The 15,765-nt window shown below is 33.3% G+C and overlaps 1 protein-coding gene across 2 annotated transcripts; it reads left to right on the top strand.

The window, feature by feature from the left end:
• The first annotated feature begins 2,460 nt into the window (after positions 1-2,460).
• On the top strand, positions 2,461-13,971 carry LOC114740578 (protein SMAX1-LIKE 6). 2 transcript variants are annotated; one of them, XM_028928745.1, is made up of 4 exons: positions 2,461-2,469; positions 8,873-10,076; positions 10,923-11,163; positions 11,948-13,971. In XM_028928745.1, exons 2-4 carry the CDS (start codon positions 8,893-8,895, stop codon positions 13,784-13,786), a joined length of 3,264 nt encoding a protein of 1,087 aa, XP_028784578.1. In that variant the 5' UTR covers positions 2,461-2,469; positions 8,873-8,892; the 3' UTR covers positions 13,787-13,971. The 2 variants fall into 2 exon arrangements, with proteins under 2 accessions (XP_028784578.1, XP_028784579.1); XM_028928746.1 differs by lacking the exon at positions 2,461-2,469 and having other exon boundaries at positions 8,282-10,076; positions 10,923-11,067.
• Positions 13,972-15,765: the final 1,794 nt, after the last annotated feature.

Raw genomic sequence — 15,765 nt, 5'->3', positions numbered from 1 at the left:
TAGTTAGTTAGTTAGTTAGTTCAACAAACACTCCAAAAAGAAGCATGTGTTAAATGAAATAATAATCTTATTTCTTTTACGAATAAATTACCCGCGTCATTTTCCAGCAGTCTGAAAAATATGAACTTCAATTATTAATATAAGACGCAGTTAGCTAATTTAAAAAAATTAAAAAAGTAATTAAATTACTCGATAACATGTGTTGTGTGATCACTCTAAAATACTTATGTGTATTGTTAGATTATATATTAATTTATAAGTGATTCAAATTAGCTTGGAGAAAAATGATAAATATAAATATTTTAAAATAATTACCAACTTTTTTAAACTCCCCAAACTAATCAACTAGATCTTATATTAAAGGTTAGAGGTAATACTAAATACTCTCTCTTAAGATGAAAGATGCACTGGATGTGTGAGTTAATTTTATACAAAGTTTTATTTTAGTTCTTTAACTTTAAAAAGTAAAGTTTTAGTCTTCAAACATTACTAAATGCTAACATATTAAGTTTAATATTAAAAACAATCATAATTGTTATAAAAAATAATTATTTAAGACTAACAATTTTGGAGTTAAAAGACTAAAAGTATATTTTTAAAAGTTAAGAGACTAAAATAAAACCTTGTGTAAAGTTAAAAAAATTAAAAGTATATTTTAACCTGAACAATATTCCCAACGGTTCAGGGGAAAAAAAGAATAGGAATTAAAATAAAATGAAAGGAGGGGACTACAAGAAGAGAGTGAAATAGAAATAACGACTAAAAAAATACACTTTAAATACAAGACTCATTTAAGACAGGACGGATACAAAATAAACTTGAAGAAGTTTTTTTTTTTTAACCGGATTGAAGAAGCTGATTCTTGAGAATCTGCGAATGAAAAAGGAGATACCCAACATAACGTACAGATAATGAATTGTAATGAGGCGGAGCCTCAAACATGCAATTAAACAGTTAAAAGGGGCCTACAAAAAAAAAAAAAGGAAGAAAAAAAGCCGACATATTATCTTTAATCTTTAATTGAATAATATCTTTCCCCCAACTTTATCACATACCCACACAAATTGATCAAATGAATCATATCTTTCCCCAGGTAACTTTATCAATTGCACCGTGAAAAATAAAAATAAAAAGGCCTTTAGTTCACATCATGGGAGGGAAAAAAAGTGTAGTCACGTCAAATTCATATCAAACCAGCAAAATCCCTATCTTATCGTTAAAGTTTTCCAAACTCCATTACTGGCATAAATGAACCCCTCCCCCACAAATCATCTGTTTATCTTTTAGGGGTCGCCCCTATGATTCTCCTCTTTACCTACGCCCTATTCTTCTTTTGACCTCTTTTGTTTTCTGGCCATTGGACGAATATGTGATAGTGCTTCTCACTATATTTTTTCAAAAGAAACTATTAATAACCCCAGTTATATATACCTGGCTTTTTAACAAAATATAAAAAAGAATTAATTCTAGGCTCTTATAATTTGCTTCAATTTTGAATAATTTATTTTGTCTGAGCTGAGCCTTTATGATTTAATTTTGCTAATTCAAATTTACAAACTTATATGGAATTTTATTTATAGAAATACGTAGGTGTTAAAATAAAAATGAAATGAAGAAAACTTCATAAAATCCGTACAACTGTGTGTGTGTGTGTTAAAATTATTAGTTTTTACACCCAACGATGGGCATCTAACGGGAGTTTAGCTTAAATATAATAAATCATAAGGGTCTAATTTAAAATTGAGGTAAACTACTGAAGGGTAATCTTATTATAAAAATAAACTACGGAAGGGTGCTAAGAAGAAGATTAATTGTTATGAAAGTAATTGTTCATTATCAGTGAGATAATTAGATAAGATATACTACCTCCGGTCTTAATTATAAAAGCCAATTGACTAATTTGAGGAAATTAAAAAAAGAAGTTAAGTTAGTTATTTGTAATAAATAAATGTTGTTTTTCCTAAAATATCCTTACTAATTAGGTATATTGGCTAAAACTATAATTATTAGAAGGACTATCTTGAAAAAAATTGAGTAAATGTGAGAGACAAAATGGATTGGGGTCTTATATTTAGAACCAACATAAAAGTCAAATGGAGTCTTATATTAAAGACCAGAGGTAGTACTTAATTATTTACTATAATATGTAAAATTTTGAGCGAATAAATCTCATCCTGGACAAACACAAAATGTCACGAACTAGCTAATGAATTGTGATGGTTTGAGTGGGTTCCTTGTCAGCCCAACGAGATTGCTGACTAAAGGATATGTTTAGATTGATATTGGGCAAAATTAACTTCTAACTCAACTGACTTCTGTAACTGAAGTTAGAGTAAAAGTCAATTAATATATGTTTGGATAAATATTTTTAAAAAGTCAATTGAAAAAGTTGAAGTTGTTTAGATGATTAATAGAAAAATTAGTTTAGTTATAAAATGACTAAAAAGACATAAACTGTATTAAAATGTAGTGTTTGAAATTTTATGTTTTTAATGTGATAATAGTTTAAAAAATACGTAAAATTATTATGACAAAATATAAATAATTTATTTGTGAAATTATAAAATAAAAATATTTATTACAAAGAAAAATTTGAAAACACATTGTAGATAATTAATTAAATATATACAATTGACAAACATGAATATAAATTAAAATTTATTTGGTCTGAATAAAAGCTCGTTATGCTAACAAATGAGATGAGACAGAGGGAAAAATGTGAGGATAAATCTGAGATATTTATTTTTAATAATCACCATTTGAAATTGCGGTTTGAAAAGTTAGATTTTTTCTCGTTGAATCCGACTGAGGTTGAAAGCCAAAAGTTGATTGGAAAAGTTAGCCCAGTCAAATAACAGTTTTTGTCTAATTCAGTTTTCAACCTTAGTTTTACCATTTCTAATGAGTTTTTGAGATTTGTAACTATAATTCAAACATGTTCTAGCTTGCGAGTCACGCTGACCCCGTGACTGAGGGACGTGTGTTTATTCCAAATATATAGTTACCCTTCGTTAGTTATTGCTGTTATAATTTGAATGTCTATCGATCGATATGTTTGATTATGACAGGCACACAGGTGCTTTTAATAGGAATCGTTGGACCTTCCTTTTCATTTCGACATATGTATTGTTCATGGCCAATGGGAGAAGGCTAGTTGTTAAAAATGGGGTGGGATATACATAATGTATAAAGTCTAAAGCCTCTTGGACCAAAAAAAAAAAAGAGTCTAAAGCCTCTTGCTAACAAGCAGGGTCCGCTATGCCCCAAAAAAAAAACACTTTTAAAAATTATTTTTATATAAGTTAAAATAAATTTTTTTATATATTTGCTTTATATACCGTAAAATCACTTTTAAAATAATAGTTTAGTTTTTACCTAAATATCTTTTTACCTTGTTTGGGTTAACGTTAACAAAAATTATTTTTATCACAACTTACTTGCGCATGCTAATATGGATAAAAATCAATTAGTATAATACTACCTCCGATCTTTGATAAAATTAGTAAAGTTGATGATTTATAATAAATGTGTTTTGGCTTTCCTAAATTATCATCTCTAATCATATATATTAGAGCTTTCTTGGTAAAGACTCCTTATAATCAATAAGGATATTTTAGAAAAAGCATTATAAATTTGAAATTCAAAAATGGATGGGATATCATATTCAGGCCAAATCCAATATCCAACAAGACTCTTATATTAACGATTGAAAGTAGCAAAACTTATTTATGAACATACTTCTATTTTTTTAAAAAAAAGTCAGCTCGATACAAATTTATTTGAATAATATATTGAAAAATAAGTTGGAGAATGTTTAAATCTTAAAAAAAAGTCAAAAATAAAAACCAAAAATCAAGAAAATTTGTTTTTTAGATTAAAAAAAAAAGTTAGTTGGCTCCAGATCAGTTATGCGTGCGTGAGCGCGCGCGCCAAACATTATTTTTTTAATCTAATTTTAAATTAAAATTATTTTTCACGCTTATAAGTCAACTTGAAATGGGGTTAGTGTAATAAGCAATCAAGTGTTGAAGGGGGCAAGAACATTTGGATGGACAAAAGTCTTCCACTACATTACGGGTCTCACTACTAACTTTTAAGATAATGCTGTTATGCTAACGCGAGAGTTATTATATCCGAAGACTAAAATCTGGAGTTAGTTTAACTTCTTCGGAAGTGCTTTCGCTCAATGATTGTCAAAACTAATCCATTGCTCCATGAATAATTGCATTATGTGAGAAATTTATATGCTTACAATCATGGTTTTTTTTATCAGTTCGATCTTGAACATTTTGTACAGAGTGTATTTAAATAAAGGTAAAAAATTATAGAAATATAAAATCAATTAGTTATTTATAAGAAACAGCGAATTACTAATTAAATAGATTACTTAATTTAATTATTTATTATATATTAACTGTTAAAAATACCGCACAATATAGATATGAAATAAAATTAGGAGAAAATAGCGTAATTAAACAAAAGTCATATAGAAGTGTGACATAAAAATCTTAGTTACTAATCAAATAGCATGACACGTAAATACTATAATGTTAGGATGTAAATAAGATGCATCACTAATTATACTTAAGGTAAAAAAAAATCAATAATTATTTCTTTTTTTTACCACGAACTTCTCTATAACTCTTCTCAATAGTGATTCATCGAACCAATTGATATTTGCTAATTTTAGAATATTGAAAAGATGGGATCAATAGGAGAATTTTCGACTAATTATAAGCACTGGTTGACTTATTTGAGAAATTAAAGAAAAAAATTAAATAGTTATTTATAATAAATAAGTATTGTATTTCCTAAAATATCTTATTAATCAAGTGTATTTGTTAAATTATTCTCGTTATAAGGATTACTTTGAAAAAAATATACATAAATATAAAAAATAAAGTGGATTAAAGTCTTATATTTAGAATTAAAATAAAAGTCAAATAAGATTTTATATTAAAATCGGAGGTAGTATATAGGAAGATGAAGTAAAATGAAAAACGGGGGCAGCGAACGAAATGACTGGATTGGAATAAAAGCTGGAAAAAAAGAAGGAGGGGAACAGTAATAATAATTAAAGGAAAATTGTAATTAGATCTCATCTAAAAGAATTAAATACAAAAAAATCTCTTAAAATTACGAAATTATTCTGAAGTCCCAAATAACTTTTTTGTAATAAATTTTATTTGTTTAATTACCAAATCACCCTTTTTTTAAGTTTGTATTGATAACTGAAGGAGCAGTGGTTGACAACTTAGAATACAATGATTGACAACTATCACGACTGGTTTGACAACATATTTTCTTAGCATATCACAAAATATAACGCATGAATTGTCAAACAAGTCGCGATAGTTGTCAATCTTTACATCTTAAGTTGTCAACCACTGCTCTTTTAAGTGTTAATACAAACTTAAAAAAAAGAAGGGTGATTTGATAATTAAAAAATAAAATTTATTATAAAAAAAATCTCTTGGGACTTCAGAATAATTTTATAATTTCAAGAGATTTTTTATATTTAATTTCTTAAATAGGATCTAATGCAATTCTCTCGTAATTAAAGCGAAAAGCGAAAAGGGAAGGGCAGTGAACAGGGCGTCAGGAGAAGGAAGGCGCAGAAGTGGCTGAGCATGGACTGAAGCTGATGCCCAATGGTTCCTCTGTACACTTCTAAATTAAGAAACAAAAGTCACTTTTTGCAGAAAAGTCACCGCATTGTGCCTCGAATGTGTCGAAACTACCGTCCGTTACATTTTTAATGTTTCTTGTTTTTCCTGGTTTTGTTGGCCAGAACTGGAAGCCTCGGCCCTCGGGGTCAAGGCACGTTCATATCCGCGTCACACTTACCAACCGCCCTGGCCTCAGCGTCGGTTTGGTTTCACTATAAATAGTTATTTTTGTATCTTATGAAATAAAACTTTTTTTTATTTTAAAATATTTTTTCAGATATATCTAACATCTTAAAATATTTTGTGATGAATTCAGTACTTTAAAATATTTTTTTAAGTACGTCCAAGATCTAAAAATATTTTTTGCTGCATCCCATACCAAAATAAAAAAAATATTTCAGGGTTCCAGACACATCTAAAATTTTTTTTAAAATATTAGATACACCACATAATACTCTAAAATACTGAATGTACCTGAGAAAATATTTGATCTGCCGGACGTATCATAACCCTTACACCTATCGTGTATAACTTAAATTACTTCAGATAAATCGTTCCAAGCCACTCAAAAACAAGAATAAGGTATATCCAAAAACTTATTCTTATATGAAAAAAAAAAAAGGAGGGAGTGGTATTCTTACTATTCTTAATGCAAGAGTAGCTACTTAATTAATTTACAAAAATAAAAAAAAGCTAGATAAATTATTTGATTTTAATTAAAATAACATAATCTTCTTAAAATATCCCTATACTATAATATTATATTATATACCAGTTTATAAGTTAAATAAATAGATTTTAAAGAATTAATAAATATGAGAAATAAAAATAATAAATAGAAGTCTTACGTTATTATTCCTAAATAATGAAATAATATTGGATTAAACGGGCGATGCGAAGATAGAAAATGAGAGGGTGAGCACGCGTTCCCCGTCAAACACATGCCCGATACGTTAGAGGAAAAAAAAGGACTCTCATCTAATGTCTACATTCTATTATGCTCCATTACATTGCATCTTTGTCTTTTCTGTTGATTTTTTTTTTTCAATATATAAATATGTGACAAATTTCAATATTTCCTCCCAAAATAAATGAAGCTCTCCCGTCGGCTTCCGTTTATTTCCCTTTCAAGGGCTCATCACATGGGTTTTCACCATTTTACTTTCTTCACTCTCTTTATTTTTCTCAATCCACCTCTGGATTTTAATATTTCCTCCTAATTATTTATATTTAACTTTTTTTAGTCTGAAATTATGTAAACTTAATATAAACATTACAAATAGAGGAATATAGAAGAAATTGAAACGAAAAAATCACTTCTGAAAAATCATTTTGTATTTTAATTAAAGAAATGTAATCCATTCAGCATTTTAATTTGGCATTGTGACTAATGTCTTCCTACTAGACTTATTTTTACTAATCCAGGGCGTAAAAATAACAGATCCAGTTATTTCATAATTTAGATTAATGTATTCATTTATTAATGTTGTTGTTGATATTCTCATTTATTCATTAAAAATTTAAAAACTCAATGGCAAAAAATTTTTTTTAAAAAAAACTCACGCAAGTCTCTTGGCGAAATTAATAAATTTGACATAATAAATAGAAAAAAATTATTTAAATATCTTTTTAATATAGCATATTATTTATTTATATCAATTTAAACAATGGTAACTCTTCTTAAAATGTTTTTTTTAATAGTTAGACCACTTCAATTTTGTTTTTGGCCAAAAGACCACTTCAATTCGAAACTTTATAATTAAACGACAATTGTCGGTCACGAGAGTTTTATTTTTTTTAATTATAGAATTATATCCACGACGGCAGAAACAACAAAAGATGACAAGACGATCAGAACCCAATTATGACAGTAACATATAAACATATGCGGACATAAATAAACAATTCAAAGAAATGATAGTGCTCCTTATCTTTGCTCAATAAATAACTCCCAAGCATTTTCTTTCCCTTTTTATTAGTCAAAAATCCCCACTAGAGTGCCTCCATATAATTACAAAACAAGACATCATTGACCTTTGAAGCTGACATCTTTAATGGCATCAGTTTTTCCATTAACCACTCGTTGTTTGTATCTTTCTTGACCCTCATCGTATCCAAACCAAATCTTCTTTTTTGGGCCTCTCCCCAACCTTTTTATTTTAATTAAGAAACTCTTTCCCTTAGATAATTGTGACTTTTGTTAAAAAAAGCAATGTCCTTATCTTCATTGATAATTTTTTTCTCTCTTTTTAACTACAGGCTTATTAAAAGTTAAATTTATACTTATTTACAAGTAAAAGTAACCAATCAATTTACGGATAAATGTTTCGAATTAATTATAAAGAAAACTGAATCCATGTAAGAAGAATCAAAATTCAGAAAGCTACATTCAGAGATTTAGATATAATTTAATCATGGATATCTATTTAACTAACATTAGGAATATTAAGGTGGCGATGCAATTCTTATTTTCTCTAATAGAGTATATTTGGATGTTACTGAAACATGGAAATGACCTTTTTAGGGCATCCAAAAAGGAAAAAACAAGATCAAAAGGACACTTTCAGGCTCAAAAGTCTGACAGTGACACTCATTTCTCCCATTTGCTTCAGTGGGCACGGCATCTATCTCTCTCTTTTTATTCACAACGAAAGACAAGCACTTGAGAAAAATTCATAAACAAATGGGATTTCAGAATTGAGAGATCTTCATCTTCTTCCTTTTTCTTGTATTCCCTCGATCACCAACAACAAAAAAGAAATTAACTAGAGAGATCTTCTTCAACCCCAGAGAGAGCAGAGAGAGATAGATAGAGAGGAGCAACGCAGAATCTATGCTCACCATGTGTTTGATTCAAGACCAAAGAGAAGAAGCGGGGTCCCACGCCAACTATAGTAATCCACACAAAGCATCATTATTCATCATCTTCTGCCACAACACCCCCCACCACCACCAGCCCCAACAATCTCGCACTCTCTCTTTCATCGTAAACCGCAAAGCATCGCTCGCCACCATCATCAACCCCAACCATCCTGCTCTCTTGCTCTCTCTCACTTTTATTCTGCTTCTCTCCTCGTCTTGGCGTACTTGCTCCAATAATTTATCCTCCTAAACTATTTTTTATTACCTCACTGCAAAAAGTCCAAATCCAGCTGCTTCTTCGCCCCACGGCGCCGCACATATATAGATACATTTAAATACAGGGCATATATGCTCGCCGGCGATGCCGACGCCGGTCAGCGTAGCAAGGCAATGCTTAACGGAGGAGGCCGCTCGTGCTTTGGACGATGCGGTGGCGGTTGCACGCCGCCGCAACCATGCTCAGACAACTTCGCTTCATGCTATCTCTGCCTTGCTCGCCTTGCCTTCTTCCCCCCTCAGGGATGCTTGCACACGTAGCTGCTCATATTCTCCGCGTCGACAGTTCAGAGCTTTAGAGCTCTCTGTGGGCGTGTCTCTCGATCGATTGCCCACCACTAAGGCTCTCGAGGACGACCCTCCTATATCCAATTCGCTCATGGCTGCTATCAAGCGATCCCAAGCGAACCAGAGAAGGCATCCAGAGAGTTTTCATTTGATACAGATGCATATGCATCATCAGCAGCAAGCGGCCTCGTTTTTGAAGGTGGAGCTCAAGCACTTCATTTTGTCCATTCTCGATGATCCGATTGTGAGCAAAGTTTTTTGGGAAGCTGGTTTTCGAAGCTGTGAAATAAAGCTTGCGTTGCTTCAACCGCCTATAGCGCAAGCTTCTTCTCGATTCTTCCGCAGCCGTTACCCACCTTTATTTTTCGGCAATCTAACAGGTTCGGAAATGGATCGTCCAGGTTTTAACTTCCCTTTCATGGCCAATCCTGCACACAGAGATGGAGACGAGAATTGTAGAAGAATTGCCGAGGTTCTTGTGAGGAAGACAAAGAAAAATCCCTTACTAATGGGTGTTTACGCGAAGGGTGCTCTTAGGAGATTCACTGACACTGTACAGAGAGGTGAAGTAGGTATGTTGCCAGCTGATATTGCTGGGCTTAATATGATTTGCATTGAGAAGGAGATTGCTGAGTTTTTCGTTGAAGGTCGCAGTGAAGAGAAGATGGTTTTGAAATTTAAGGAATTGAGTCTTGCAGTCGAGCGGTGCTCAGGTCCGGGTATCGTTGTGAATTTCGGAGAGCTTGAGGCATTCGTGGGCGATGGGGTGCCTGGTGTTGCTGTGAATTTTGTCGTCTCACAACTGACAAGCTTATTGGAAACTCATGGTGAGAAGTTATGGCTGGTAGGCATGGCAGGGACCTCTGTTATACATTCCAAGTTTTTAACTATGTTCCCGACTGTGGAAAAGGATTGGGACTTGCATCTGCTGACCATGACATCTGCCTCTCCTTCAATTGAGGGGCTCTACTCTAAATCCAGGTTGGTTCTGTATCTTATGATTCATTGCTTAAATCTGCACTTGGGTTAAAAGAATTGAATATTGTAGATGTCTAGATGTGTGGCCTTATCTGGAAGGAGAAACTAGACTTGTAGCTCAAACTTTTGTCTAATAAGTCAATCAAATGAAAATTTGACCAGGAGTCGCCTTTATTGTAGGATTCTTTCACTTATTTTTCAAATTGAAATGTTTTTTTCACCCGGTTCTCTTTATCTTTCTCGCTGCTTATTGGATCCGTCTTTTGCTTGTTCTTTGTGGATTTAGAGCTTAGTGAAGTTCATGATTCAAGATTCGTAATTTAGTTCATTTTCGACGGCAACATACTTGGTGTGTTAGAAAAATTGTTCACACATATAAGCGTGTTGCTCGCCTAGAACAAGTAATAGGCGGTCTTGGCTGTTCTTGATACCCGCTATGTCAATTGGTCTGAAAGGATTCCTTCAGGAACAGAGCTGTTGCTTTGAACGCGCTTTCAATGTTTTGTTTTGCGGGATTTAGGCCAATTGCATTCTTGCCTTCTCTTCGTTTGGCCGAATGCTTTTACTTTCTATTATTGTGATTTATAATCTTGGCAGCTTTTGGCAATTTATGAGATGCATTTATGAAGCCCAATCAGTGCTTATATGTGATGTGCTTGTGTTGACCAATATGTGCCATCACAGCCATTATTTCAACCTGCAGTCTTTTGGTGATTGCGGTAATTAATGCAGTCTTTTAACATATTTAAGCTGATGATACTTGGTCTCTTTGACGGTGTACATTTTTAGCATCTGACTTTTTCCATGCCTATTGGATCTCACAGTTCCCTGCTCATGATGAACTTACAGTTTGATGGGGTCCTTTGTGCCATTTGGTGGTTTCTTTTCTACACCACCTGAATTCAAAAATCCAGTAAGCTGTGCAAATCAATCTTCTGCCCGCTGTCAGACATGCAATGAGAAGTATGAACAAGAAGTTGCTGATGTTTTGAAGGTAGGTCCTACAACTTCAGCATCTAGTCACTCAGTGAGCTTGCCTTGGCTGCAACAGGTTAATGTGGATAAAGATAAACGGTTGGATGTTGCAAAGGTGAGTTATGATCAGTAGATATTAGTTTTTTTTTTGTTCAATTCATCCAAAGACATTCACTAGAGTGTGCACGCTCTTTTAACGAGACAGAGATTTTGGTTATCTGTGGTGCTTAATGCGTAGTAGGAGAAATTGTTGTACTGATACACAAAAGTGACTTAAGGGTATGCTGACGCAATGCTAACTTTCCTGCCCTGGTAGAACTAGAAGGGAGCTAAATAATAAGTATATGGACTTACATTTGGAGGTGAATTCAACAAAAATTATGTTATTGTGGCAAACCCGATAAAATGGCAGCATGTCTTTTGGAAATGTCTTTTCAAATTTTATTTTGCAGAACCCTTGGCGATTAATTATTGAATTGAGAAATGTAAAGATGTTTGTTCCAATATTGGAATTCAGAACTAAATGGGATCATTGGCTTTTCTGAAATTTAGTTTAGGACGCAAAATCATATCATGCATTAAAAAGTAGATTCTCTTTTATAGTTGGCTTTGATCTTAACAATTGCACCTGCAATGGTTGAAGAGACTTAATTTGGAATATTAGGAAACGAGAAAAGTGTTCTCGTTCTTTACATGAGAGCTCATGCTCAACATTTGTAATTCTTGGTCTTTTTTGTCAATAAGATGAGACTGTAACTTGCATGTTTGTGTATATCTACATTAAGTGTTCTCAGTCTTGTTTTCCTTTCTGCTAGCGGTAATAATGTTCTGCCTCGCATGCCATACATTATTTGTTGAATTGTGAATGCATTTAAGGATGCACTTCATCATCCATGCAGGCTAATGAAGAATTCCCCACTTTGAATGCAACTATGCTGGGATTGCAAAAGAAGTGGGCTGATAATTGTCAGCGTCTTCATCACAATGAGTCATTTCCAGACTTAAATGTATCCCAAACAAAGGCTCAGCTTCCCTCTCTTGACGGCTTACAATTTGGTTTGGGTTTTAGAGAAAGCAGCAGTAAAGATCTATCAGTTGATCAAATCCAGCATTCTAAACATGGTCTCTACATGCCTCAAGAGTTACATAGTATTTGCCCATCAAAGCAGATGTTACATGCTACTTCAGAGAGTTCTGGAATTGATACAGGAGCTGACAAGGGAGCAGCTGGTTCAAAGAGTCAGCAAACTGACGTGCAGAACCCTTGGGTTGCCCCTTCACCTGTGGCCAATATGAGTCAGGTCGATCACATATCATCTTCCTCCCTTGCTTCTGTGACCACTGATTTGGGATTGGGAACTCTCTATACATCAGCAGCTCAGGAGCCAAATACGCCAAAAGTAAAAGATCATAGAGACAGCATACGGCACTTTTCAGACTCCATTTCAGCTGATCTTGATGCTGTGAATGAAAATACTTCGTACCAAGTTGCTCAATCCTCTCCTTGCTCTGTTCCCATGGAAGGGAAACTGGATTCGGTAGATTTCAAGTCACTTAACCAGCTTCTTGCTGGAAGAGTTAGCTGGCAAGCAGAGGCCATATCTGCTGTCAATCGAGCCATGTCCCTCTGTAGATATGGCACCAGAAAGCACAATGGTTCCCGTGCTAGAGCAGATGCATGGCTTGCTTTCCTTGGACCTGACAGAGTTGGAAAGAAGAAAATTGCTTTAGCACTTGCAGAGAAAATATTTGGAGACACAGAAAGGCTAATCTCTGTGGATATGAGTTCTCAAGGCAGAGACTACCCATTAAATGTGGTTTTTGAATGCCAAAAGTCAATTTGTCATGACGTGCTTCGGAGGAAGACAGTCGTGGACTATATTGCTGGGGAGTTGAGCAAACAACCCCATTCAGTTATATTTCTTGAAAATGTAGATAAAGCTGATTTTCTGGTGCAGAATAGTTTGCTCCAGGCAATAAGAACAGGTAAATTTCCAGACTCACATGGCAGGGAAATCAGTATCAGTAATGCACTCTTTATTGTAACTTCAAGCGTCTTCAAAGGCGAACACTCTTTCCTTTTGGAGGAGGAGCCTGTGTTTTCTGAGGATAAAATCCTTGAAGCCAAAAGATGTCAAATGCAGTTACTACTTGGGCGTTCTTCTGAGTGTCCCATAAGAAGCAGTGACACAAATGTCAGAGTAACGCCGGGAAGAGAGGCCTCCAAACCAGCAATTCTGAATAAAAGAAAACTGAGTGAAAGAAGTGACTCTGTAGAGCAAGCAACCAAATGCAAGCTACAGAAACAGGTCCTAGAGACACCAAGATCTTCTCTAGATTTGAATATGCCTCTCCAGGAAGTTGAAGAGGACTGGTTTGATGATTTTTGTAGTCAACTTGACGCCAGAATAACTTTTAAGCGCTTCGATTTTGATGCACTCGCTGAGAAACTCTTAAAAAGCATCAGTTTGCAGTTTCGGTTGACGTTTGGATTAGGGTTTAAGCTGGAAGTTGACTATGAAGTCATGGTACAGGTCCTAGCAGCCGCTTGGTTATCTGACAAGATAAATGCTGTGGAGGATTGGGTTGAAAACGTACTCGGCAGAAGCTTCAATGAAGCTTTGCAGAAATACCAACCCGAGCCTCAGCATTGCATTAAACTAGTGGCCTGCGAAGGGATTTTTGTGGAAGAGCATGGTCCTGGAGTATGCCTTCCTGCTAATGTTAACCTCGAGTAAATTTTGGCTCGCTATGTATCAGTGTAATTACATGTAAAACTTAGCTTTTAGGATAAAAGTACTTGGCAGTCAGTAAATCCCACGATTTTTTTGGTTATCATTTGGTTGTAAGAAACTATGGTAAAAGAATTTATAATCCTTAGTTCTTGTACATTAGTAACATGTTCCTTTTCTATTTTCTGTTTCGTTTTTGTTTATCTATTCAACTCTTCCCGATGTCCCTTTCCATAAAATGTACCCTGTGGGCTGTGAAGAACATTGCAGTTCTGGAAACGGAAAATAAATTGGAGAAGTCGGGAGTTCAGGCTGACTTTCAGAGTGGGAAGAGTCAAACTGGGGCCAAAACAATTGAAAGAACAGAACGAAACAAGTATTGACCTGCCATTGAATAATCATCATTATTACTATTATGTGATTGTTATGTTTCAACATGTGTTTTATGTAACTCCATGCTTACCCCTTGAACTTCGGGCGTGAGACTGGACCCTTGAGGGTGACTTGGGGATTACATTTTCGGCCCATGAGCAACTTGGATAATTTGGGCTTTTCGGTGAATCTTATAAATACTACCTCCGATTTTAATATAAAAACTAATTAACTAATTTAAATAAATTAAAAAAATAGTTGAATTAGTTATTTTTAATAAATAGGTGATTTTTCTTAAAATATTCTTGTTAATCAAGTGTATTGGTTAGAACTATCATTATTACCAGACTATATTAAAAAGAATGGATAAATATGAAAGACAAAGTGAATTAGGATATTATATTTACGGTTAAAATAAAATTTAAACAAGTTTTTATATTAAGTATTGGAGGTAGTATAATAAGGACTTTTATTCATGTTTACTTTTCTTATTGAGGCCAGCACATCGTTAATCGTTAAATAAACTAATAAACAAATAAACCACAAATGACGTGAACTACAACAAATAGCGGCAGTTTAATAAGAGTCGAATACAGGTTAGTTTACATGAACCCACCAAAAGAAAATTAATAAAATTTGTATAGCTTTTGAATCCCTCTGTCAGATCATTTTATGAGGAATTTGAAAACATTTGATAGTAAAATATATTAAAGATGATCTGAATTGAAGCAAGACCGATGTTTAAAAAAACAAAACAAAACAGAACAATTTATTGACAAGTCCTTTTTATGCGTGAAAACGATATCCGGAAGCTGGACATATATAAGAGCTAATTTCTTCCAAGCCGTCTACGTCCATTGTACTTCACAGTAGGGGAGGGTTTTGTATGGTCTTAGGATATAAGCTGCATTGTTCGGCTTTTCAATACAGCTATTTAATAATTTATGATTTATGTTTATCCACAATGTGATCGTTAAGTTGACCAAATATTCAATTATTCATTAGGTAAGGTATATATCTATGGATTATAATATTATATATCAGTATAACTAATTTATATTCGCATGTGTATGTAATAGTGAGCTTGTCAAGTCACACAAATGTTGACTTTGACATTTTTTCTTAAAAAGAGTTTTATGAAGGATTCTTTTGTAAGGGTTCAAGTACTTTACAATATACTAAGTAAATATATAAGGAGTTTATTTTGCTATATAAAAAAATATTTTTGGTAATATCCAAACACCCTTATATCTCAAGAAACAGTCAAAATCTTAACTCTATAATGTTCACCGAAATTCGGTGTCTTAAGAGCTATCTTGTTCGGTTTGAGAGAGAGAGAATTCGTATAAATCAATCAATTACCATTTATTGGATTTTCTTATTTAAAATATTCCCTTTATTCCTTTCTATAAAAACAATATTATCTGACCAACACACATATATAAAAAAAAACAATTTGATCTAACTTATGTCCTAAAATATTTTGTTATTTTTCCCTTTGAGCCCCGTTCAACGCTGATTATTTTTTAAAATTTTATTATACTATGAGTCGAATCATTTTATTAATTGATTGGGAGTATTTCAGGAAAAAAATTATTGGTTATTCCAAAAAG

Source organism: Neltuma alba, unplaced genomic scaffold, assembly GCF_004799145.2.
Source record: "Neltuma alba isolate B1F8T4 unplaced genomic scaffold, ASM479914v2 tig00003186_pilon, whole genome shotgun sequence".
NCBI classification, from domain to species: Eukaryota; Viridiplantae; Streptophyta; class Magnoliopsida; order Fabales; family Fabaceae; genus Neltuma; species Neltuma alba.
The sequence above is the reverse complement of the archived record's forward strand: the minus strand, read 5'-3'. Positions and strand labels throughout refer to the sequence as shown.

Bases quoted from the DNA above. Each gene is read 5' to 3' on its own strand.
- LOC114740578 (XM_028928745.1), top strand. From the start codon at position 8,893: ATGCCGACGCCGGTCAGCGTAGCAAGGCAATGCTTAACGGAGGAGGCC. The intron at 10,077-10,922 runs GTTGGTTCTGTA...ATGAACTTACAG, and splicing joins GGGCTCTACTCTAAATCCAG to TTTGATGGGGTCCTTTGTGC. The intron at 11,164-11,947 runs GTGAGTTATGAT...TCATCCATGCAG, and splicing joins AACGGTTGGATGTTGCAAAG to GCTAATGAAGAATTCCCCAC.